General features: G+C 40.9%; 2 protein-coding genes across 3 annotated transcripts in view; one reads left to right on the forward strand and one right to left on the reverse strand.

Annotated features, from left to right (window-relative positions):
- Positions 1–1,313: 1,313 nt before the first annotated feature.
- On the forward strand, positions 1,314–12,124 carry gap43 (growth associated protein 43). The gene is made up of 3 exons (XM_010870827.3): positions 1,314–1,580; positions 6,675–7,308; positions 11,278–12,124. Exons 1-3 carry the CDS (start codon positions 1,551–1,553, stop codon positions 11,358–11,360), a joined length of 747 nt encoding a protein of 248 aa, XP_010869129.1. The 5' UTR covers positions 1,314–1,550; the 3' UTR covers positions 11,361–12,124.
- Positions 12,125–22,151: 10,027 nt separating this feature from the next.
- Positions 22,152–26,922, reverse strand: part of lsamp (limbic system associated membrane protein) — a 474,291-nt gene continuing 469,520 nt past the window's right edge. For both annotated transcript variants that reach the window (XM_010870804.4, XM_013139424.3), the window contains 2 exons: positions 25,663–25,811; positions 22,152–25,060 (listed from right to left, as the gene is read on the reverse strand). In XM_010870804.4, the coding sequence (XP_010869106.1) occupies positions 24,963–25,060; positions 25,663–25,811 (247 nt within the window). In that variant the 3' untranslated portion in view covers positions 22,152–24,962. The remainder of the gene's footprint in view (positions 25,061–25,662; positions 25,812–26,922) is intronic.

The following is a 26,922-nucleotide window of genomic DNA, read 5'->3' on the forward strand; positions in this document are numbered from 1 at the left end:
GCTTTATTACATTTGAAAAATTGTACAGCTATTTAGTTTTGTTGAGCTATCGGTCTGCTTAGAATCTATCACTAGACTTGCAGCAATGTATTTCAACAGCTACATCTGCATGAATGAGTCAATATTATTTTGAATGTATCTTCCAGATTTAGTGTTACATTTAAATGTGTTATTACATCTACATTCCAGACTGGACCAAACTTTTAGGTGTTTAGATGTTTTTGAATTCATGGAATGCATTCATTTTGTCAAATTCTATTGCTTTAACTGTGCTTAATAAAATGCTTTGTCTAATGTGTAAATGTAGTTCAAACTGAATGTCAAATATCACATTTTCAATGTGTTTTTAAAGCTTCTGACTTAAACTGGCCTATGTGTCATTAAAATTCCCCTTCCATTTTTCTGCCAATAAACTACAGTCATGATAGTCTTTATATGCAAACACTGCTTTAAAGAGAAACCTAATTCCCTAACCCACTGTTGTCCTCAATTGGAATTATTTACTAATAGACCTCTGCTGAATAAGAGAGATAAAAAAGTCTACCCAATTTGAACTACCATGGCAACACATTTGTTTTGGATTCCGTGAGTCATATGAATCAAGGAGTTAGTAAATAACAGATCTCAGTGTCTGGCCTGCTTGCATTCCAGTGGTGGATGGAGATCTGACTAGAATATTGTACCCACCGTCTCCTTTCTGGTCAACGGGGGGTGTGGGCTCTCACCACAGGATGCATTGTACCAGGTCATCGCTGCAGATTCTGCGCAAATCTGGGCAGAGAGGAGAAAGAAGCCTGGCTACTGCCACACCCGCCCTCCCCCTCTCCTCCGTGGCCAGGCAATGTAAGAGCTGGTGGCGTTTCCATGTGAACAGAGTACTGAGGAGAAATTGACGTGTGTAAGCATTATCATCACTCTCTTTCACACATCCTCATTGGCAGCAACCGGCTGGCGTCTCCGCCAGAACAAGGATCTCGCAAAGGTAATTGAGACAGGAGGTTAGCTTATGTACTGAGCTTTACCCCAAGCACTGAAATAACCCCTTTATAATAAAAGATATTCAACAGGGCCACCGCCCCAGTGAAAAATAGGAAAAAGCCATAAAATGGGAATTGTCTGTGGACAGATTGGAGGTATTCAATCATTCATACCCTGAGGGACCCGTGTAGGGTGGGGTTGTAGCTCCAGCCAGTGCAAGTCTGCAAGCCGGTCGCCTGTGGACGACGAGAGGGGGAGGGAGAAATGGAGGAGGGGTTCATCGCTGAAAGAGAAGGTGGGGTGTCAGCGTGAAGAGAGGGAGGGGGAGGGAGCGGTTTTTAAAGGGTGGGCTCGTAGTCATTGTTAGCCGGCAAGTCAGAAAGAGGCGCGACCAGGCAGACAGTGCGTGCGTGTGTGTGTGCAAATTGTGATGAGTAAAAGCATTAGGCGACTCAGCTGTTGATACAGCCACAGAGTGTGTGCAAGAGCGCGAGACAGAGGGAGTGAGCGAGAGAGAGAAGTGAAAGGCAAAAAGGAAGGAAAGAAGGGAAAAGAGAAAGGATACTACAACTATGCTGTGCTGCATAAGAAGAACAAAACCGGTAACTGCTTTCTTTACAGATTATCTTATTAACGGTCGGTTTCGAAATACGTCAAAATGTTGAAAGTTTCCGACAATTTACTTTGATGACTGACCTGAACGCATGCTTACAGAATTTTCCTATTCTTGGCTCCCTATGACTTCAGCGATGCCTCGCATGAAAAACTGACACGCCTTGTTAATGTAATTAGGTATGTGAATGAGTGTATCCACGGTGCCGCCAGACCTAACACTGTAATCGCAGAAAGACGAGCATGTAACATGATGCTGAGGGCTTTTCTACTATTGTCGATCGATTCGTCTAAACACTGAAAAGCGTTTTGATAGACACTTGGTGCACCTGTTTGCTGCCTTTTACCGCGATTGCCTTGACTGCTTTCTAGTGTATCCATTAAGACTGGCCGTATTCCTTTAGGAACAGCATTGGGTTGACAATATCTGACCATGTCTGCATACACAATAATTGTCTCATTACCCAAAGGCAATGCTCTTAATTGATGCGCTAATTGCCATCCCCCGAAAAAATAACGATTTCGGTGTTATCGCCAAGAAACAGGAGAATAGAGGCAAGTTTGCTGAGGAAAAAGGGTGGGGTAAGGACGATTCACTGACTGAGACAACTCCTCTGGCAATAGCATGGCCACGGTGTCTCCAGGGAGGACTGTAAGAATACATTAACACGGTAAAAGGATTAGAACGGCTCTAGGATTAAACGTATGTATTTTCAATAAGGTATGCATGTTTATGTCTGCATAATTCAGTTTAAGACGTGTAAGATATCCTTTCTCTGAAAAGGAAGGTGTTTTGAATATCGGGGGGGGGGGTGGAGAGCAGACAACATTTTAATAGTTCATAAAATATAGATTTGTAGTTATCGAAGAGCTTTTGATGTGCTGGAACTATCAAATCTCATCGCGATTTATCCACTTGATAAAACCGTGGATTTCAGCAACACTTGATTGCTGTTTAAAATGTCAGCATGTATGAGTCATTCCAAACCAGCTAGGCAGCACATTGCACTGAAGTGGGTGAGGCATCTCTCTCTCTCTCTCTCGCTCTCTCTTAGCTTTAATACTGCATTAAACCCCATCTCCACACAATGCCGCTATCTCAACCGTACGTTAGACTCACCACAGGGAAAACTGCCTCCCATACCGCATTCAGCCTTTAGACATAGCTTTCTGCTTTTGAGGAATAGGTAAAGAGTGAATTAAGTCTGGGATATAGATGGATGAACATAAAGCATATATATATGGTTTAACAACAGGGGTTGCCCATGGCTTGCTGTTAAAAGCATGGCGTTTCTCAGAGAGCAGCAGTATTAGCTTATGAGCAACCGGCTTTTTAAACGGATGCACCAGACCTCCCAGTCAGGCAAGCCGCGGTTGTGGAGCCTTTGTTCAAGGTAAAGAACTGACTAATTAAATTAATAAACGGTGGCTATTACGAGGCCGGCATATGGCACGCAAAAAAAAAATATTCTAGGGGCCATGGAAAACATGTACGACACCGCTCATATATCCACCGTCCTAGGAAACAAGACGTGTGTCGGAGAAGCGTGGGGCCGTGCCGGTCGGTGAATGTATTCATCCTCCACCTGAACACCCCTCTCTCCTGCAGGAGGAGAGAAGACAGCTGGATTAAAGGGTGTGGTGCTGTGAGTGGGTAGTAGCAGCTCATGAGGGTTGGGGGGGGGGCTCAGCTGCAGACTACAACCCTGCACTCACCAGTTCACGTTCTGACCGGAAAAACCCATAATTACGCTGGGATTTGTCAAACGACATATCTATGGATATTCATTTACTGGACATATTGGGGCTAACTACACATTTCTTGGTCGGTATTCTTTCTCATGTCAGTAGTGTTAGCGGTCCAAGAGCCAAGCTATCGTGTTAATACAGACATGGATTAAATTAAAACACACATACAGATCATTAGTGTTGGTTTACTCAGATAAGGGTGATGTCGCGGTATTATGCATGCTATTACAAAAATTCCAGGGGTTTCACTGCATCCGCGCTCTGCATTCATCCGTGTAGAGGAGCTGGGGAGCGTGAGTGAAAAAGAATAAAACGAGGGGACGCCGGCTGTGTGCATTTTTTCAAGCAGCTGTCTTATTCACCTACTGTGTCAAAGTCTTTAATGGTTTCCAAACTGAGACGGCGGTGTGACGTGGGGGAGGGTGGCTGGCTGCTGTGGATGGATTCATCAATAAACCCGCTGTGGGGTGTGGTTCACACGAGGTTGCCCTGGCTTTTAATAATAATGTATAATCTAAGGGCAATCAGCTATTTTAAAGGCCAAATGCATATAGTGGCCCAGGGAGACAATTTTTAAAACGCTCATTTGAGGAATTGACAGATGATGCTGTTTGTAATTCCCAGTGTTCATAGATCTTTAATTACTGAGGTTTAAATGGCATATAAGCATGTAAGAAGATACAGATGTCACTGTCCATGTAGACCTTCCCCTAAAGATTCAGCTTTTTTGTGTATGTTAATATCAGATTTCATAATTTACATTTTTGCTTTCAAAATGGTTCCATTTTGGTCCATTGGTCAGCAAAACTATTGCCTTGGCAAATTCAGTTTTAGGTAAAATCTATAGAAATTGACTAAAATGTATTGTGGTAAAATGTTAAAGAAATAAATGCCACAAGTTCTAAATTATAAGTGGCATTAATACAGTTATGAGATGGAACCATTTACACCCCCCCCCCCCCCAAAAAAAAAAACCTTTGTCACGTGTTCTCAGAATACCAACATGATGTCATGTCTCATATTCCCCAAAAACCATCTCGACAAAACCCTTCTCACGGTGACTCACGGTTTCAGTAAGTAATTCTGTTTGAGTAAGTGCCCGGGCCAAACTTTGTGAGTGCCCATGAGATCATGCATATTAAACGGGCAATGATTCACTGGAGACCTGCACACCATTACAGCCGACAGAGAGTGCCAGACGCACTCTGTTCACCGCCTACTCAAAGTCCATCACATCTCATAACTAGATTGGATGGATCACGCCTCCTCAGTAAATTATTCCGTAATGGCATTGTCATGATTTTAAAGTAAGGTTGTCTTTGTCGGTAGCAGGTGATTGTCCTCTTAAAACATGCCACACACTCACAAACACACACACACACACCCATTGACCCTGATGAAACGCACAGACCAAAGGACCGGCCAGCCCCTCCCTGCAAACCTGATTATTTACCTGGTTTATGGTTTTCTATTGGCTGCTGCCCTGAGGGGTCAGGTGCCGTGTCAATCACAGTGACATACAGCCCTTCATAGCTTAAAACAACGGGACGCTGAGTGATGAGTTAGCACTCTGGTTGTCAAGGTAACATTTGATTGTTTGCAGGAGGTTGTCTCTGCATCTTAAAGGGATGATCCACAAGGCAGCTTTGGGAATTCACTAATTGGATTTTGGAGTACTACACTTTTTGAATAACATAGCACAAATAGCATAATGATACTGACCAATTAGGTTAGCCAAAAACACAGCAAAACAAATGGTTACTAATATGCATGTTTACATAATTACATTTCAGCAAATTGGCAGACATTTATCCAAAGTGACATGCAGTTAGAATTCATCCTAAGAGGACAACCACATAACCTAGTAGTAATAAGTACATTTTTCTGAATTAACTGGCTGTCAGCAAAGGGATTTCTTAAGGGGTTTTGCAGTAAGATACAAACATGAGATTACTTTATCCAAAGCTATTTTCAGGAGCAATTAATATGAAGTGCCTTGCTCATGGGCAAAACAAGAGATTTTATCTTATCTTGTTGGCTCTGTGATTAGAACCAGCAACCTTTTGGCCAAAAGTTGATAACTGGGCTTTCAGCTACCCCTAATAAAAATGTATAGATAGTAATATTGTAATAGATAGAACATATGTCAAGAATGTAAAATTAGTCTTGTTGACTTGGTTCAGGCCACACTGCTATAGCTGTGTTCATATTGGCTCACAGGTATTATCTTAATTTTCTTGATCTAATAATTCAAATCAATATGATCTGTTTGTTTGTTTATTTATCAATTAATTTTAAATGTATTAATCCATTTTTTTTGCTTTGTCAATTTGAACATCATTATTTATTTTCCTTTATTTCACTTAATTTCTTTTTCATTAGATTTGTAAGAATCATAAAACAGCCCTGTCTTTGATGGACAACCCCAACTGTGGATCCAGATATCAAAGGTAACATCTGTACAGGCCCAGACACCTATCCTACTTCTGTTCCTACTTCTATTCCTAAACTCTGCTCCAGTAATCGTCACCAACCTCTCACTTCCCAAACCTGAACAACCCTGCTCAGAACCAACTGTCATCTCCTGCTGTATATTCTGTCTCAAACTATCCACCTTTGTTTCATCTTAACTCCCCTTAATTTTTACTAATAACTTGGTTAGGATTGCAATATTTTGAGCACTTTCAACAAGTTCCCTGGATCATCCCAAAATCCCACTCTTAAGCATTCCTGGGATCAGGAGGGAATATGGGGGAAATTTGGAATCCATGAACTAGGGTTTTTGGAAAACCAGGACAATTCTTGAAAGTTGCCAGAATTGTGCATCTCTAAACCGCTGTCTGTTATGGGTGGTGGGTAATGGTGGTGGGGTGGGTCACTGAGGTCTGAGGACTTTTGAAAGAGTTCTTGCTGACAACCCTCTTGGCTTTGTAGACTGTTTGTTAAAGACATCCAATTCCTTTCATCAAAGTGGACAGCAATCTGTTAATCAACCACAATGAGAGAAGTTATTGGTGGGATGTTGTATGGAAAAATACTATACATGATGGTTACTGTCGCTCACTGTTAGGAAGGACCTCTGGCTGTGGGACTCTGACTTCGCTTCATTAGAGAGATTTCACATTAAGACATATAGATGTGGTGCAACAGATTTAATAGCTCAGAAAATCACCGGAAGTGTACCTGTTTGATTTCGAAAAGGTCACTGACATTTTTCCTTTTGCCGACATTTCTTCATTTTAGGGAAGACAGTTTGTCTACAAGAGGTAGCATTTGGAAGGTTTGTTGTCATAACATTTTCTCATCACTTCTTGATACCCCGCCTCTTTCCCAAGGTTGAGAAGAATGACGAGGCCGACCAAGAAATCAAGCAGGATGAGAAGAAGCCCGAGGACAAAGCCCACAAGGCGGCTACCAAAATCCAGGCCAGCTTCCGTGGACACATAATCCGGAAAAAAATGAAAGACGGAGAGGAGGAGGACGAAGCCAGTCCAGCTGTCCCAGAGGAAGAGGCAAAGGAGGCGGCAGACGGGGAGCCGGAGGAGGAGAAGAAGGACGACGCCCCCGCTGCAACCGAGCAGGCGGCTGAGGGAGACGCCCCAACCGACCAGAAAGAGGCGGAGACGAACCAAGCCAAAAGCCCCGCCTCAGAAAAGCCAGCAAACTCTCCCGCCTCTGTCGCCACCTCTCCTGTAGCCGCGGCGACTTCGCCTGCTGCAGCATCTCCCAATGCGTTGGCGCCGTCCTCAGAGCCCCAAAAAGAGGAGGCCGGTGTAAAGACGAGCGACGCCTTAGAGAAGCCCGGAGAGGTGGACGGCAGCGAGGCCGCCCAGAGCCCCTCGACTGATCGCCCTGAGAAAGGTGTGGATGGTGATGCCGTCCAGGAGGAGTCCAAACAAGCCGACGTGCCTGCTACTACTGTCAACGAGACAACTGACGGGGAGCCAAACCCTTCACAAGATAAACACGGTAGGCCCACTGATGCCACACGCACATCCACGTATCTGGTCCCAGAGTAGAAACCAGATGGGCAAGACGGCCGTGGCCTTAGCGCAGCTTTAATAACCTTTTTAGAACCGTAGAATTGCCTCGGAGACAAATCAAAACAAAGATCATAGCTCAATGTCTCGACGTGGTCTTTCGTTGGTTCAAGGAGCCAGTCTCCTGAAACAGTATGAGAGGAAAGGCCTGGTAGGTTACATTCTGGTTAAGTTCTGGACTGTATAATGGGACTAACCACTGGGTGGGGTGTCAGTAGTCCAAATGGCTCCCTATTTCCCACATAGTGTACTGGATTTCAGCAGAGCTGTATGGGTGCTGGTCAGACACAGTGCACTGTCCAGGAAATAGGGATCCATTTGGGGGGGAGCCTCAGTGAAAGACCGGGAGAAACTAGGTCATGGAGGCTACACCGTGGACAGGTTGTCATAGTTACATGTACTTGCCTACTAATGTAGACCTGGGATAGCTTCCTTGCCAGGTTTTTTTAGACTTGGCCAGGGATTCATTCAAACCTGCCATAGTCATTTTTAGAGAGTGCCTTTAATTACAATATCCAGCTCGTGCCCACACACCTCAAGCTCTGAAAGGTGAAAGCGTACCCCAGGGGGCAGGCAGCTGGCTAAAACCCAAGCTTCTACTGAATATGTTGTTTATTATACAATACTGAAGACTGGTTGTAGTTTTTTTACAATACCCAAATCCCGCCTGGGAGTTTATTGACCGTGGGAAAAGGAGCGGCTGTGTATATTCTGCAATGCAGGTTTGATCGATTTGAGCCCTTAGTCTACAGAATGATAGGGTTGATGTGAATTTGACAATTACCCACCAGCTCCTTGGTGCTGTATTTTATGTTACTGTACACCTACGCTACTGCAATATCAACACAGTATGAAAGTCATTACTTTGCAATGACACTCAATACAGAAGTGTAAAATGTATTATATTATACTATAAAGAAAAAAGCTAATGCTGCTATAATCAAAATTAATGATTTAATGGATGAATACATTCTACATTTACAACATTTACAGCATATAATTGTCATATTATCTACCATTTATTTTAACTGTAATGATACATTTTTGGTGCAGGCCAATTGGCTGCTACATAGTACTTACAAATTACAGTATATTAATAAACATTTGGCATTTTTGTATCATTTGCTCTTCTAATTGCCTTTCGAAAGGCTGCCGAACTAGCATTGACTACTCTGCAATGTGTCAGCCATTTAAGGTTCTAGGCTTTCCACCACTCTGGTCAGGCCGCTATACAGCTTAAATTGATGAGGCACTGTAACCAAATGGAGGTTACACTGGTACTGCTTTCTCACGGGTGCAGCAAGATGCTCCTTAGAATTCCACACCCCTATGCTAATGAGCCAGAAACAACATGCACCCACTAGTCTCATCGGCTGCTACAAATACACTGTGTAGTACTGTATTCTGTGGGGTGGAATTACAGTTTCTATTCAAATATACAGCATTCTTTCTGTGCCCACATTTCCCACAATGCACCATCTTTTACAGTATGTTGCTGTAAAATGTTTCAGAGTGTCTCAATGACATTAACTCCCAAAATTACTTTGTAGAGTTTTCCCGTTCCTTCCTATTGTAAAACTGGCCAGTTTGGACGAAAACCATCAGACGATGACGACGTGTCTATGCTAACTAATTCCCATAAAGAGCTACCCACATGCCTCTGTTTAATTCAGGCCTGTCATAACAATGAGTTTTGTTCACATTAATAACATTTCTACACATCTGTAGTTGGTTTTATGTAGCGCCAAAGACCAGAAACAAATGCCAATACTGCAGTGCTGGTTTTATTTGAATTCAGATCCAAGGTGAATAATATAGACATACTTTAATTTAATATGTGGTGGAGTGGAGAGTGTTTTGTCTGGATCTTTAGTGTCCACTCACAGTTAAACACAAGGCATGCTTGGTGCCAGACCTTTTACTGAAAGAGTATTGATGGACACTGTCATATCGAATTAATGAAGGACTGAATCTGCTTTATGGATCCCCAGACAGAGAAATGTGAATAAATAATAAATGAGCTAATCTTCCAGGATGGGTTGAGATGTCATGATGTTTTCACAGTGATAGTTAGGCTAAAGCAGTAAATGAAAGCTGCTGACTGTTGATGGGAAGCTAAGTTCAGTGAGTCATCTGTCAAGAGTCACACATCAGGTCTAGCCACATCTCTGACTCTCAGAGGATGACTAGTGAAGATGATGTCACGCAGATAACATTTCCCACTTTAGTCAATGCACTCGAGATGACTTCATTACCAACAAGGAACGTGACCAATAGCTCTGGTTGGAAACACTATCCCCATTTATTACCGCTTGCCCTGATCTGATTACAATATATTTTTTAACCATCTACACTTTGTCTGTAAATGCTGGCAAAATAAGAATGACCACAGTATCCAGTAACAAGGTTTGCAACCAGGTATAAACCAGAGTCTTTGGGGCTGAAACCGATCCAACCCACTCAGGTGAGCCCCGGTTATAATATATATAATGAATACTTTTAAATATAATAAAAAAGGGAGTCTTACATTAATAAAAATTCAATATAGCACTTTTCTTGGTTGGTAAGTATTAAGCTATTTTAGCCTAAATCGTAGGTCAACAGATGCAATATAACAGAACAGCAGGTTCGTTTGAGGCCGGCACCTCAGTGATCGTTTCTTGCTGTGCAAGTGTCGTGAAAAAAGCATGGCAACTTTGTGAAGTGAACATTTCTGTGATTGAACAACATCACAAAGAAATTGCTGGGATATCGGTCTGCTCCAACTGCATTCCCCCTTGTAGCTAATGGAGAGAGCACCAGTTAGCATCGTTGTTTATTGTTGCATTTATTTTTTTAAATCACTGTGTCGCAAGTCCAGCCCCACCTGACTAAATTCTCAGAATTGATGGCTCTTGGGCCTTGTTGGGTACGGGCTGTTCCAGTATTAACAGGGTTTACATAGCAATATCGGCCATCTGTACCATAAACAATGTATTGTGGGCTTTAAATTTAAAAGGAATATTTCTGTGCCCCTTTAATTGGCAGTTTAGCGTGCTTCATGGATACAGATTGAATAGATGTTCTAGTTCTGCGCAGCACAATCCCATCTAGCAGGTAGGAGAATAATTTACTGTTGCCATCGTATCTGTTTCTGCCCTCAAAAGGGCGTCACACGCCAATTTGTAAGCATGTCTGGTACTGCAAAGTGACAGCCATAGACAAACCTCTTCATAATGAGCCTCCATGGAAAGGAGGCTAGTCAGAGTAGCCACTATGTAACACAATGTGCATGTGACTGTATATCACACAGTCCTCTGAAAATAAAATGCTATGGTGAGTCCTGTATTTGTATTAACCAACCAAAACCTTAGGCACTCGAACTGAAAGGGAACTGACAAATGAGTCATTTCGGTACACTGCACACAACAAAAAGGGTTCCGTCAGACATCTATGGGTGCGTTGTCTAGCAACAAGAAACAAAGAGTTCTAGAAACTTGGGTCTCCCTCAAAAAGTCAAACTAAAACTAATACTCACAACTAAGGGAGTTTACACCATTGTGAAGCAAGACAAATCAACAGGGGAGGACAGATGTTTCAGGCATGTAATGTCTCAATAACTGGGAGGCAATACCTGAAGGTGTTGCAATTGCTGCTTGTCTCCTTCCAAATGGAGCCGTTGCCCTACAGGTCTTAATTATGAGTTGGGCCAACCCTGATTAACAAGGTTACCAGCACAGGTGCACCACACCCTTACTAACAAGACGCCTCCAAAAAATTTATCAAAACATATTCGCAAAAATTTGCTAAACCGGAGATCATTACAATGCTAATGTTCTCTCATTTTCTTTTCCCACTTGTTTTCCTCGTTTTCTTTTTCTCTGTCTCTGTCTCTCTGTCTCCGTGGTTATTCGTCCAGATGCTGCCGAGGAATCCCAACCAGCGGATGAGGTCCCAGCAGAGGCACCCCAGGAGTCCAAGGACGACCAAGAGAAAGTTTAACATAGAGAAAATAATATGATTACAAATGAATTTAAGGGGTGAATCTTTGCCTTCCAAATGTGAAGACAGTCCATTTTTATTTGTTTGTCATTTTTTGTGTGGCAAGGATTTTCTTATGCTGGGGGAGTTTCCAAAAATGTGTTTTTTGGCTCAAGCTATTAGTGGTATGATTTAGGTATGTGTTGTATCCTACATGAGTGAACCGATGGTTGGATGTATACGCGTTTCTTTTGTCCTGAGCATTAAAAGAAAACTCTTCATAGCAGGAGACTTTCTGCTTGAGTTGATCAAGCTTGGTTTACATGAAGTAATCTGCCCTTCTGCTTCCTCACTTAAACAACTAACAAAGCTGAGGTGATTTTGCTATGATGATGATGAATACTATGAGATTAATACTATAACAGCAATTCTGTGGATCCCAGAATAAAATTGCCCCCTTCTGAATTTACGCAATTAGCATGAACCATCTAACAAGTTGAACGGGAACTCTTCCAATAAGAGGAACTTTTCACAGTCACAATACAAAGAAAACGTGGCTTCTTTTTAATGTCCTTGGTGTTGTTATGACAGTTTGATATAAATTGGAATTACTCTTGCACTGATGTTAAAAAAAGAAAATCAAACACAAAAAAGAAAAAAAAAAACTTTTCCTATGTTTCAGTGAGTGCAATGTCCAGTTTGAATCTAGGGAGTTAAATTGTGGAGAAAAAATGGTTTCAATGTCTGTTTTCAAAATAAAGTAATGTGCCAATTACCATCATAAATTGTGGCATCTATTTCACTTGTGCAACATAAGATTTGCTGACTGAAAGGGGTACACCTTTGATGGGTGGCTTTAATAAACCCACATTACCCACATAAACAATTGACTAATCACGGATTAAGCCTAGTCTAGGACAAAAAAATCTAGTTCAAAAGACAACTCCATTGAGCTTGTTTTTTATTCCTAGACTAGGCTTTATCTGTCTGAAAACTGCTCCGAGTTTTGCTCGGTTTCACAAACATTAGACCTAGTGCTGGACATAAAATCTTAGTTGGGCTTCATCTTTTAGTCCAGGACTAGGCTTAATCTGTTGGTGATACCGGCCCTGCATAATATTAAAATGAAAACAAATAAAAATTAATATTATATTGTTGTCCAAATGTTAATGATATCTCATGAGATGGATAGAAGAAATGTTAAGTAATCTGAAGAAAAGTTGAAGACAGGAAAAGAAAAAAAAATACTCTGCTGCATCTGCTGAACAGTACTCAAAGGTGACTCCCTCATGGGACAGATGGAAATTCGGTGGAACATTTTTTGTTCAATATCTGTCAGAGTCCTCTGGCACCAAGGTGCACGCTTCAACTATGACTAAGTCTTACAAGAACTTGCCTTCTTTGCCTGGCAAAAATTTTTCTGGCTAAACTCAACATAATTGCATCTGCCTGGGATTACTTCTGCAGGCAAAATAACAAAAGATAGACAAAGTTGAAATATGTTATGGCAAATCTTGTACGAAGCTTAAAGTAATTTACCAGAAGAATACTTGAGAAAATGATACAAGTCTTCCAAAGTGAACTGTTTCTGCATGTTTTTTAAGGAGGACACACCAAATACAAATATTATATTACTTTGCTAATATGTATTGTGTTTCTTTGTTTTTACTATAATAAATTATGAATAATATTTTGTTATATAGTGCTTTTAGAAACAAACAATGTACAGATAGATGTCTTTAATGCCTTTGATCAGACCATGAAAACTTTACATTTAATATAATTTTTCTGGTTAGTCAGCTGTGTTCCATTGCTTCATTTGTGTTTTATAGGACAGCTGTAAATGTCTAGCCTTGATTCTTGGCCTTACATTTGTCTTTGGAGTCTGCTATTTGTGTATCATTATGAAGATCAAAGACATGTCAATGAAAATCAGGGAAGCTACTATCAGAAACAGCCAAAACCTTACTCTTGCCAAAAGCAACATTTTGGAACACCATCAAAAAAAAGGGAAAACACAGGGTGCTCTGTGTCAATGGCAACCATCTGCACATCTCTTCACCTGCAAGGGGACTTCAAGGCTCAAACCACTAGTTAGCGTTGAACATAGGATGACTGCATTAGTTCAAAAAGTATATAAAAGAGCCTGTAGTGTTATAGAAAAAAAAATTTGTGGATAGATGAGAACAAAATAACTGCCCACGATCCACTGATGTGACCCGACTGCAAGCTGAAGAGGACTGAATTCAAGAACTGGTATTGGCCGTAACATACTAGGTTAGCAGAGCATTATAACCTATCTGTGAAATATGGTAGATGGTTCCCCTGTCTTCATTGGTAACTGCTGACTGGGGCAAGTGAATGGATGTCTGGTGATATCTGTGGGTTGCAGACATCAGGGATTCACTGCCTGCATGGGGGTCTGACCCAATATGAAAACATCATATTAATCTGGCCCAATGCTTTGGTACCCTGATACAGGGTGATTATAAATAAGAAATGTAGTCAGTTCTAACTGGTGGAACCAACACAAATACCCTCAAATAAAAGCTGAGAATATTTAACCTGATTGTAATGTTGGATCTTAAAATATGTGTTTGGAGTATAGAGAAAAACTATGAAGAATTTGTTTTTACATGTTAGGAGAATTACATACAAGATTAGAAATATACACTACCGTTCAAAAGTTTGAGGTCACTTAGAAATGTCCATTTTTGTGCATTAAAATAACATTGTATGATTGTTGCTGGTAATGGGCCTCTGTACATCTACATAGATATTCCATTAAAAATCTGATGTTTTCAGATACAATAGTAAGTTACAACATTAACAATGTCTACACTATATTTCTGTGTTAATTTCAAAACTGAAAGTGACCCTAATCTTTTGAATGGTAATGTATATGAATAACTTTCTTATTAGTCAATGGTATCAATGTCTTTGACATCCACTATGGCCACATGTGGCCGGCATTGTCCTGCATCACGAGGAACTCAGGGCCCACTGCAATGGTCTGACAATGGGTCTGAGGATTTCTTCTTTTGGTTTTGGCAGTGCTCCTCCTGTTCCTTCTCATACAATGGAGCAGATACCGATCCTGCTGCTGGGTTGATGCGCTTCTACAGGCATGTCACCTGGTATGTCGTCCATCCTCTTGAGACTGTACTGGGAAACACAGCAAACCCTCTTGTGATGGCATGTATGGCTGTGCCATCCTGGAGGAGCTGGACTACCTGTGAAACCTGAATGGGCTGCAGGCACCGTATTATACTACCAGTAGTGACAAGGACACTAGCAAAATGCAAAACTAGTGAAGAATCAATCAGTAAGGAGAATCAGTAAGGAGCAATTGTCTGTTACCACCGCCTGCAAAACCATTACATTTTTAGGGATTGTCTTGCTGTTGCCTCTCCAGTGCACCTGTTGTCACTTTCATTTGCACCAAAACAGATGACATTGATTCACAAGCGCTTATGCTGATATCCCTGACATTTAATTAAATTGGTGTTATACTGTGATGATTACATGTTCCCTACATTTTTTTAAGCAGTATAGTTAATTGTAAACCACTCACATAAACCCTGTATTAGTGTTGAAAACAGAGACATCTAGTGGGAAGTAGAAGCACCTGCAGCTTAGTGCTAAAATGTCCCACCTTGCAAATAAGTCATTAGACTAGAAGACAAAATCAGACTGACACCTGATTCAAGATTTAGACTGCAGTGCAACTCCCTCCCCAAGCAAACTGCTGCACACCTGAATTTTGATTGGTGTTAATATGTTGATCATGTAACCAGACTATACCTTTAAGATGAGATATTAAAATTAATACAGTTGGTTTCCTCACACATTTTTAAGCTTGACGATTCACAGATACACCCAAACCAGTTTTGGCACATACACTGATCAGCCATAACATTATGACTACCTGCCTAATATTGTCTAGGTCTCCCGTTTGCCGCTAAAACAGCCCTGACCCGTCGAGGCATGGACTCCACTAGACCTCTAAATGTGTGCTGTGGTATCTGGCACCAAGATGTTAGCAGAAGATCCTTTAATTCCTCTAAGTTGCGAGGTGGGGCCTCCATGGATCGGACTTGTTTGTCCAGCACATCCCACAGATGCTCAATTGGATTGAGATCTGGGGAATCTGGATGCCAATTCAACACCTTGAACTCGTTGTTGTGTTCCTCAAACCATTCCTAGACAGTTTTGTGGCAGGGCGCATTATCCTGCTGAAAACCGTTGCCATGAAAGGGTGCACAGGGTCTGTAACAATGCTCAAATAGGTGGTACTTATCAAAATAACAATCACATGAATGGCAGGACCCAAGGTTTCCCAGCAGGACATTGCTCAAAGCATCACACTGACTCCGCTGGTTTGCCTTCTTCCCATAGTGCATCCTGGTGCCATGTGTTCTCCAGGTAAGCGACACACAGGCACCCAGCCATCCACGTGATGTAAAAGAAAATGTGATTCATCAGACCAGGACACCTTCTTCCATTGCTCCGTGGTCCAGTTCTGATGCTCACGTGCCCATTGTAGGCGCTTTCAGCAGTGGACAGGGGTCAGCATGGGCACCCAGACTGGTCTGCGGCTACACAGTCTCATATGGCAACAAACTGCGATGCACTGTGTGTTCTAACACCTTTCTATCAGTACCAGCATTAACGTTTTCAGCAATTTGAGCTACAGTAGCTCGTCTGTTGGATCGGACCACATGGGTCAGCCTTTACTCCCCATGTGCATCAGTGAGTCTTGGGCGCCCATGACCCTGTGGCTGGTTTACTGCTTTTCCTTCCTTGGAACACTTTTGATAGGTATTGACCACGGCAGACTGGGAACACACCACAAGGGCTGCAGTTTTGGAGATGCTCTAGCCATCACAATTTGGCCCTTGTCAAAGCCGCTCAGATCCTTACACTTGTCAATTTTTCATGCTTCTAACAAATCAACTTTGAGGACAGAATGTTCACTTGCTGCCTAATATATCCCACCCACTGACAGGTGCCATGATGACGAGATTATCATTGTTATTCACTTCACCTGTCAGTGGTCACAATGATATGGCAGATCGGTTTATGCTGCCCATTGTTCTGGTGTATGTGGATGAATCAACTAGTGCCTTCAAATTCAACTCTGTGTAACGTGGTGACGATAGTGGAGGAACCAGGCGCAGGCGAATATACTCGATGTAGTTGGTTTTAATTAGAAAACATACACCAAGCACACAAAACAAACTTAAGGAAAACAAAGGCGCTGAATCTTTAAGCAGCAAACGAACCACTCACCAGTTACGAGTGGCACACAGACAGCAAACAACAATGATGGACAAATGTGGGGAGCAGAGGGGAAACATTTAAACACATACTAACGAGATGATTGGGACCTGGTGTGAATGGTTGAAGACGTGTGACACGAAGACAAGTCCGGGATGTGTTTGTGGAGTGATGGGAACTGGAGGTGTACGGGACGGTGGCACTGATCCTCACCGCACTGTGACACTCTGGACCTCAAAGCCATTTACACTGCTTCATTAATTTTTGTAATTGTTCCCCTGTGTCTGATTTTGGCCTGGAACACTGATCTGGTCTACCTGAAAAACCAACAGGATCCAGACTATGGGGTAAGAGCTGAATACCCCCTGAGATGCGTGTTTCATAATCAACAGATGCCTTTTGCTTGGACTGCTTACGCTGTGTGATGGAAATTCCAATGTATCGACACTCGGAGTAAGGGACACAGAGACAAAATTCTCTTTGTACATTATAACCGTTTTATTAATTATTATGCACAGAGACTATTATGAGAGACGCGTCAACCGCTTACACACACATAATCGTCTGAGGAGTCTCTAACTCAATATAGCTCCTTCAACCGTATATATCACATAGGAAAAAGGGGTGTGGTAAGATGCTGCTATCGGTCTTGTCACAAGAGTTTACCCAAAGGGCGGGCTGTCCCCCCACCTTATCCTTCTCAACTCCTGAGGAGACACACTGTCTGGATAGTCAACAGAGACACTAAAGGGTTATACAGATTTACGAGTACCCCTCTAATCCACCCGTGCCGGTCAAGGATGTCTCCTATTCAAACACCAGACCCCTCTCGGTATCTTTAACTAGTAACTCATTCATACATGTATATGACGACAAAGAATACATCCTTCTTCTAGGCAGGAGGACATGGCCCAAATACCTAATAATCCTCTGATATTATACAGATATGTGTGTCACAATCAAAGTACAGATTTACACACCAGTCAATAGAAAGACAGACATTTCTCAAATGCACCTTAGTTCAAAATTTCCGTAACAGCAGTCACTACATTTTCAAAGCTAACGTGCCCCTGTCAGGCCAACACTATCAATACATTTTGAAATCTACCTTGCCCGTTAAGGCCACCGTAATTAACTGTGAGTCATCTGATTTCAGAGAATGTCCATCCCTTTTTTCTTTATGTCAGCAGGATGTCCTGGTTCAAAGGTTATATGGGAACACTTCAAGGCTCACAGGAGATAGATGGACTCATCCATCCATAAATGCTGACCTCCAGTGGATGACTGTCAGGGTGGTGTGTATGTCGAAAGGGTCTGTTGTGGGTCACAGCAGTGAGGGACCTGGGGAAGGGCTTTTTTTTTCTTTTGCTGAAGCAAATATTTATGACCGACCCAAACAGTGTTGTAGGGGCCAAATAAACCATGTTGTTTATGTATTAAATACCATGACAACACATCCCTGTCAGGATTTATATTTGTAACAATTTTTTCTTACCACAACATAACAAAAACTAAAATATTCAAATGTATGAATGACAGTGAATGTATTTGGTTCCAATAACAATCTCTTATTTTTGTTGTTTTTCTAGGATTAATACAGAGTGTGCATGACTGTGTTTCTATTGGTTTGCTCTGTCTATCCAGACATTTGTGTTATCTATGTTCAAAGGTCAAGTAGGATGAGCTTCCTTTTCTAACTAGTTTGTAAAAACAACAGTCAATAACAGTTTCACATATTTCTTCAGGTACAAAAGTAAATTGCAAATCTTGCATAACGATGAAAGAACACTACCTGGTTGCCTAATTGTCATGATTGCAGAGCACATAACATTAAAGCTAAATGAAAATGCATTATTTCCTTGTTGGCGTTAGATACATCATTACAGTTGATTGAAACAAGTTAATTATTGAGTAAGGTTGTTGGGTAATTTTAGGAGTGTAGCTATTGTTTATAGTCCTTTTCTTTAATATATGAAGGTCAACAACAGTTTGTTTCAATTCATTTGTGTGGTCTTTCACCTTCCCTATATTGATAGATGACTCAAAGAAAGCTTGGCATGTGGGTCACAGAGTATTTCAGCACCAGTGAAACAGGGTGTCACAAATTAATATTTAAAGATGCAGTATGTGACAACTGCCAATAACAAAAAAATATCTCCCATTTTGAGCTGAATGTGTATGTCGTTTGTATGTGCATAATCTAAATAGAATCATTATCATACCTCAGATACAGTATCTGCCCATACAGTATCTGCCCATACAGTACCTGCACATACATGATATTCAGTAGTGCACAATTTCTGGTACCTGTTTGGGCTCCACACTTCTACAACCAGTGGCCAAATATTTTTTGAAAGAATCTTTAAGAGTTCCTAATGACTCAGGTAAAAGGGATAGTTTGGCCTAGATTCGTATTTGGGTGAAATAACACTAATATTGAGTTGTTCATGAAGGCCCATGGAGTCATTTCTCACGACAAGCCATTATTCACCTTGGTCCCAACTTGGAATTAGCATTATTAGCATTGTCCAAAATCTTAATTGAAACTGTGCATCCTGAGTAACAAAGGCTGCATTGCAAGCGAAAAAGGAACTCAAAATGAACTCAAACATTTTTTCAACAATTTTCCATTCCAGTTTAGCTGTTTGCTATATTATTTTTGGCTAACAGCTTTGCTAATAGTTAACTTAGCTTTGCAAAATATTCCTAAAGTGTGCAACCTTTTCATTGCAGTAATAAGTACATTTTTGTAGTTAGTTATGAGTATACTGCTTTACTCTTTCTTCTGTTACTTGATGCAGTAGCTTGTTTGATGTGGATTGTATTGTTTTGCTGGTCCAGTCTCTCTTTTTCTTGTCCTGTGATATCTCCAAGATGACAGTGATGGAGTGATTATATTACTTGCTCTTTGGTGCCATCTAGGCTCCAAATATCTGATATAGAGAGCTCCCTTCATGACTTAATTGAGACCTGGTTGTTCATTTCAACTTCATGTAATGAAATCCCAAATACCTCATTGGTGAATAGGAAAGCAATGCCAGTGTGTTTTGCCCAGCACCCAGAGCTTCTGCTGACAGAGTAGTATGTAACTGAAAAGCTTGTTTAAAAAAAATAAAAAAATAAACAGTAATGGGTAACAAGATGTACCACACATTTATCAGAATATGTAACATACAGTGGATATAAAAGGTCTACAAACCCCTGTTAAAATTCCAGGTTATTGTGATGTAAAAGAATGAGAAAGTCAGGTCTGTAAATCATGTCAGAACTTTTTACACCTTTAACTTTTTTCCACCTACAACGTGAACAATTCAGTTGAAAACCAAACTGAAATCTTTGAGGGGGGAAAATAAAAAACTCACAATAACCTGGTTGCATAAGTGTGCACACCCTTAAACTAATACTTTGTTGAAGCACCTTTTGATTTTATTACAGCACTCAGTCTTTTTGGGTAGGAGTTTATTTGCATGGCACATCAATATTTGCCCACTCTTCTTTGCAAAAGCGCTCCAAATCTGTCAGATTGTGAGGACGTCTCCTGTGCACAGCCCTCTTCAGATCACCCCACATGTTCAATTGAATTCAGGTCTGGGTTCTGGCTGGGCCATTCCAAAACCTTAATCTTCTGGCGAAGCCATGCTTTTGTGTATTTGGATGTGTGCTTTGGGTCGTTGTCACGCTGAAAGGTGAACTTCCTCTTCATCTTCAGCTTTCTAACGGATGCCTGTAGGTTTTGTGCCAAAATTATTATTTGGAACTGTTCATAATTCCCTCCACCCTGACTAAGGCCCTGGTTCCAACTAAAGAAAAACAGCCCCAAAGTATGATACTGCCACCACCATGCTGCACTGTGGGTATGTTGTTCTTTGGGTGATGCGCAGTGTTGCTTTTGCGCCAAATATACCTTTTGGAATTATGGCCAAAAGGTTCAACCTTGGTTTCATCAGACCATGACACATTTTCCCATGTGCTTTTGTGGGACTTGATGTTGGTTTTTGCAAACTTAAGCCGGGCTTGGATGTTTTTCTTTGTAAGAAAAGGTCACAGTCATAACACCCTACCCCATAGCCCATTCATATGAAGAATACGAGAGGTTGTTGTCACATGTAGCACACAGCCAGTACTTGACAGAAATTCCTGCAGTTCCTTTATTGTTGCTGTAGGCCTCTTAGAAGCCTCCCTGACCAGTTTTCTTTTCGTGTTTTCATCAATATTGGAGGGACGTCCAGTTCTTGGTAATGTCTCTGCTGTGCCATATTTTCTCCACTTGATGATGACTGTCTTCACTGTGTTCTATGGCATGTCTAATGCTTTAGAAATTATTTTGTACCCTTCTCCTGATTGATATCTTTCAACAATGAGATCCCTCTGATGCTTTGGAAGCTCTCTGCGGACCTTGGCTTTTGCTCTGAGATGCAACTAAGAAAATGTCAGGAAAATCCTACTAGAACAGCTGAACTTTATTTGTGATTAATCAGAGTCACTTTAAATGATGGCAGGTGTGTAATGACTTGAGTTTTAATGTGATTGGTTAATTCTGAACACAGCCACATCCCCACTGCAATCAGGTTATTGTAAGGTTTTTATTTTTCCCCCTCGAAGATTTCAGTTTGTTTTTCAATTGAGTTGTTCACATTATAGGTCACATTAATAGTGGAAAAAGTTCTGACATTATTTATCTTTGTCTCATTCTTTCACAAAAACCTGGCATTTTAACAGGGGTGTGTAAACTTTTTATATCCACTGCAGTGCAACATAGAAGAAACATTTTTACAAAAAAAGTTTCGCTTTTTACAATCACAAGTGGGACTAGTTGTACAAGGCCCCACTAGAATATGACCTGCATGTGTGGACACATAATCCATCCTCATATTATTTTAACCTTGGTGAACGCCTGTGTTCCATCAGATGGTAAAATGGTGATTATCCCAACAAAGTATCTAAGTGGTACGCCTGGGAAATCCTGAAGTAGCGTAGTAACAAGGTACATCGCTAGAGCAGGAGAGATGCTAGGTGACGATTCGCTAGATCATTGTAGTGCTTGATGACGAAGCACCGTCCAGCGAGTCTTCAAGAGCATTTTCTTGTACTTCAGCAGAAAAGATGTTACTGCAATCACTTTGCTGCTGTCAACAGTTACATCACCAAAGAGCCAGTGCCTGCTGGATGCCCAAGCCCAAGCCTTTGCACAGACGAGGTGGTATGCTGAGTAAATGGGCATTTTCAATTTTTCCCCACACTTTCCTCTATATATATTCATCTTTGTCTCAGGGGTTATGTGGTGGTGGTGTCTGTGGGGGGTCCCCTTTTGTAATGATTTGCGTAATTAATCCACTGCCATCATCTCAATCCACATGACTGGAGTGAAGACTCATCTTCTAGGGTTCTTACTTTCCAGATAGATTTCAATTAGGTTCAGTTTGAGGTTGGCAAATGTCTTAACAATGTCCAGACTATACTGTCTAAAATCTGTCAAAATAACCCATGTCCTTCTTGGAAATATAGTATAGGACACAAATCTCTGAATAAGAATAACCAATACATATATTCTTTTATTTGCATGTTACATGGTGATTAACACAATTGTACCAGGAAGATACTGTCTGAAGCATTCTCCCAAAAAAAATTACTCATCAACATTTCAATCCACATTCAAATACTGAACAATGAATTCAAACAAGTTCATTTCGTGTCTTGAACATTTTTCTTGGATACCTTTACGTAACATTAGAAATCAATCGCAATAACTTTACCATAAATCATATGGAATAGAAAATGGCAACATCTGAGTGTAATGATTGGATAATTGCCTAGGAATTCCATTCTTGTGACAAAGGGAAGTACAAAGGGGACATCCCCCTGTGTTTTGCAGTCGAGTACTATCAACAAAACATACTTAACGATAGAGTCAACTTAAAAAGATCCTAGAAAACCTTTTATATACAGCTGAGAGGAATCATCACATAGCTTGGTAGGACGAAGAGCTGTGTGGCTGGTAGTTCGTGCCGTAAGTACTGAATCTTGTTCAATGGGTTAAATCAAGCCATAGCAACAGAACACCATGCACGCACACACACACCCGTTTTATACAGCAATACGATGCAATGTTCATTATTAGTAACAATCCAGGTAGACAGAGGACTTCCCCATTAGTGGCCCAGGTCTTAGTCATAAGGGATTAGGTACTGCACGCAGGGCCCCTTTAGGTGGGACCTCTCCACTTGGAAAAGTACGGCTGTCTACAAGGCTGGCCCACTGCTTTGCCAGTGTTTTAGCTTTGCCAGTGGGCAGACAGGCAGATACAATTTTGTTCTACACCTTCCCATTAAAAAAACACACTTCAGATCTACTTATAATACAGACTCCGTTATTAGAGTGAATAGGTAGATTATTCATTTCTAAATATGATTATTTTTTGTAAATTAACTACTGTCCAGAGGCACAATTTACAGTACGGCCTAGCGGTCGTTGTTTATGGATAGTGACAAAATATAGGTGACACACGGAGGGTACAGTCGATTATCAGCATAACACCATTGATTACACACTGCAAGTCTGTTGACCCAGAGCTCTGGGAGAAGGCCGATGGGGACAGCCACTGCACTCAGTCACGGTTCCCAAGCAGAGTGAAGAACGGTGGATGTTTTTTAATGATGATTAGCATTAATCACAATACAGTTATTTTGTTTTGTAAACACACTGACTTGACAGATAGCGGTAGACACATCGGGACACCTGACCCTTGGTTGGCCTGGGTTGAATTTCAGAATACATTGGTGGTCATATTCCTTTTTGGCATTCAGCTCTCAGCCAGTTCCCATGATGCATCTCACCCTACTGAAAGGCTTTCATTCTAAATACCAAATACAGTACTTCAGTGTACCTGACTCAAACTACTGTGTTTTATGTAATCAGAAAGGTACAATAAATGCACAAACTTGACCTTATTAAACCCTCTTAAAAACATTTTTCTCTATTGGTCTTTACTTACATGGTGCAAGGAGCTAGTACCATGGAATACTACAAGGTTGTCGTCAACAAAGTACTAACCTATTTAAAAACATGGACACATATTCAATTTGTATTTTTATATAAGGACATTGGATTCCTGAATACAGTATATACACCATTAACTGAAATGGAAAAAAAAGAAAATCCATATATTATTAATTTCCACATCTCATTGTGAAAACACACATACCTGTAGAACAGAAAAAGCATCATTCATTGGTGTCATACATTTCTATTTAAATTCCAGCAGTTATAGCTCAAAAAGAAATGGAGAACATAAAAGCAAATTATGGCAGGCTATTTCTGAAATTTCTAAATACAGTTCTCCATAGAGAAACTGCACAGCATATACTGTTTAATGGTTCGTAATCATACAAGCAATTAATATTCTTCTTGTTACAGGGGTGGAACAAGTTATTTGTTTTATAGAGAAATACAAAATGTATTATGTATAGTAACACACTAATATCACCAATGTTTTGTTTGGTGAAGGTCCTGAAAGTAGGTCTTCTTTTTTCACCTTAAAGATGAACATTTCAAGCGTTTCTATGAGGGTGTGTACTGAGTAGCTCAACGAAGCCTCCTATTTGTGCATTCTCATCGTCAGATGCGTACAAAAAATGTGGCAGTTCGTTAAGAGACAAGTTGCCGTATATCTAATGCACAATCCGAGGCTATTTGCACCTGGTTATGATCCCTTTACTACTGAAATCAATTTCCAAGTCTACTAGAAACATAACATAGCCTGTTATACTGTTCTTTTGTAATGTTCACTGGATTATGTTTGTTTGACAACATTTTTACTATGACAAGTGTCAGTTTACAATCTATTGTTATGTTTAACACATTTGGATTTTTGGTAGATATTGCCCTATTATTGTTTGATAATGTATTGGTTACAATGACATTTTAGTCTAAATACACTGTATGGGTTTAAGGAACAGTAAATCAAATGTCTCAGTGCTTCTCTCAAATATCCACAATAGTTGTACTTGACCTGAATGCCCTGCCATTTGGGAGGTTAGACTGTATTCAAGAGGGAAAAAAACACGATAACCCACATCCAACACTCCCCAACCAAAACACAAAGTTATGACAGAGGAAAAGCAAGACGTCAGCATGTTAAAATGACAATAACTGTTTCTTAGAAAGAGCACTGTTTGTTCTGTTTTCTCCGTTTCATTTTTTAGTTTTGTTCACTAAAACATATTAATAAGCCCATTCGATCCTCTTATTATCTAGATTGGTGTGTCGAAGCACGCCAGGGATTTTGTTACATTATGCAAACAGTCTCAATGGGTGGGTAGTAATGGTGGAGGGATGTTAGTGTTATTAACACTTGAAGAGAAGGCAGGCCACGGACGTCAACAGGAGCCACAGTGACTGGGATAGGCAGGCGGAGCCGTTGATGTTGCGACCCGTCCCAGGTCCTGAAGAGAAAGAAAGAAAGAGAATGAGGTACAGGGAGAGAGAAGAAGAATGAGTGAGCATTGGCTTTTTCTTCTGTATGTAAAATCAGGACTCATGTATAACTATGTCAACTTCTCAACATTCTACTCAGTAGTGGTAGGTTAAAAACAATAAAATTATTGTTTCATTAAACAATGTTTTACCAGGAAATTAGTTCCTATTGTAGTCTTTTAATATGTAAACACGCAAGCGCAGAGAGAGCTGACAGCCCTGACAATGTTGCCATGGCGCTACACTAACTCATTGGTGTGCAGTGGGTGACATCTAGCGGTCATAACATGTAAATCACTCATTTCAATTCTCATACGTAAACGCAAGGGCGGACTAAAAATCCCAGTTTGAGGCTCAATGGGCTAACAACAGATCAGCCCATTTGTCTTTGCTCTAAATTCCAGATGGTCGGTCGTCCCTTGTCCAAACAAATAGGCTGTGCATCAAATGAAATCACGCCCATATACTAATTTTGGAGCGAATTAAACACCGTGCACACAAAACGGTTATTACTAGAACATGTAATGAACAGCGTGTAGGGAATAACATAGTTTTCTTGAAAGCAACTTACTATAGAGGAAGACGCTAGCGTTTTGTATCCCAAGCCTGTTGGTCGCGACGCACGTGTAGTTGCCGTAGTCCTCTTCTGTAACGTTAGCGATCATAAGGATAGTTGTGGTCCCTATAATCTGGATACTGATTCCCTGAGCGTTGGATAGCCTGGGCGACAGGACACAGCACAAAACATTTCAGCAATTTCTGCGGATGCTTCGACCGAGAAGAAATTACAGTAACGATTTCAACATTTGTCCTCAGTCTGCAGCGTTACATAAATATTATAGACTGCTCTGTTGATACGCACAGCAGTCAAGTATGGTTTACCTAGCCGTTGTGTTTCAGAATACGTACCAGTAATCTCATTTACACACAAACAACACAATTCAAGTGACAGTTATGAAACAGTTCATCAACAGGATCAGTGTTCACACAGATATTAAATTCAAACACAAATACGGAATTATGAAAACATTTGATAATCCGACTAACGGTCAAAAGGCCATATAATTAATTGTTACATAGCATACATAAGGAGACGAGCTATGGTTGAATGGCTTATTTGATCAATCTAACATGCAACATGCTCATGATAGGTAGGACCAAACACCGCGTATGCCGTGGTGCTCTTGATAGTTTACTGTATTCTGAAAGTTAGCCTAACAAAGTAGATTTCAAAATGTAGAAAAAAAGATACGTTTGTTCTTCAAAGAGGACGGGGTGGGGGTGCAGGAGGGGATAAAACACACAAAATATTCTTAATAATACAAATAAAAAAAATAAAAAAACGGCATACTAAAATAGCAGAATCCAACTATGGGGGGTAGTGGGTTTATGCTGACGTCGGGTAGCATTAAAATTAGCATAAAAATGAATGAGCGCACATCGTGAGACAGCATAACCTGGCAAGGCAGCAGGGAGTTGAGGAAGCACTGAGGAGTCTGAAAGGAGTACAAAACTTCACACGGTCCGTCCACAGCACCAGCGATGATAACCGTCCTTACTCAAAACGTATCGTGGAGGTTCTGCCTAACATCTTCATTGAAATATAAAGGCAACGTTCCGCATTAGCAGTGACTGCATACGCCTTAAAGGCTCTAAATCAATCTGAAATGACCGCTAGACATCCATGGCGTAGTCTGGAACGCTTCGGTGTTACGGAGTTTACCGTTAGACAGGAAGATTACATTTCAAATGTGATTTAGGATACTAAAGGGAGTACGTTAGTTCAGGGCATACAATGGTAGACCAGTTACATACAATGGTAGACCAGTTT

This window comes from Esox lucius, chromosome 1 (genome assembly GCF_011004845.1).
Source record: "Esox lucius isolate fEsoLuc1 chromosome 1, fEsoLuc1.pri, whole genome shotgun sequence".
NCBI lineage: Eukaryota > Metazoa > Chordata > Actinopteri > Esociformes > Esocidae > Esox > Esox lucius.

What these genes read in the sequence shown, in the direction of transcription:
- gap43 (XM_010870827.3), top strand. Translation starts at nt 1,551, where the DNA reads ATGCTGTGCTGCATAAGAAGAACAAAACCG. An exon ending in GCATAAGAAGAACAAAACCG is followed by an intron (nt 1,581 to 6,674) that starts GTAACTGCTTTC and finishes CTCTTTCCCAAG; the next exon opens with GTTGAGAAGAATGACGAGGC. An exon ending in CCCTTCACAAGATAAACACG is followed by an intron (nt 7,309 to 11,277) that starts GTAGGCCCACTG and finishes TTATTCGTCCAG; the next exon opens with ATGCTGCCGAGGAATCCCAA.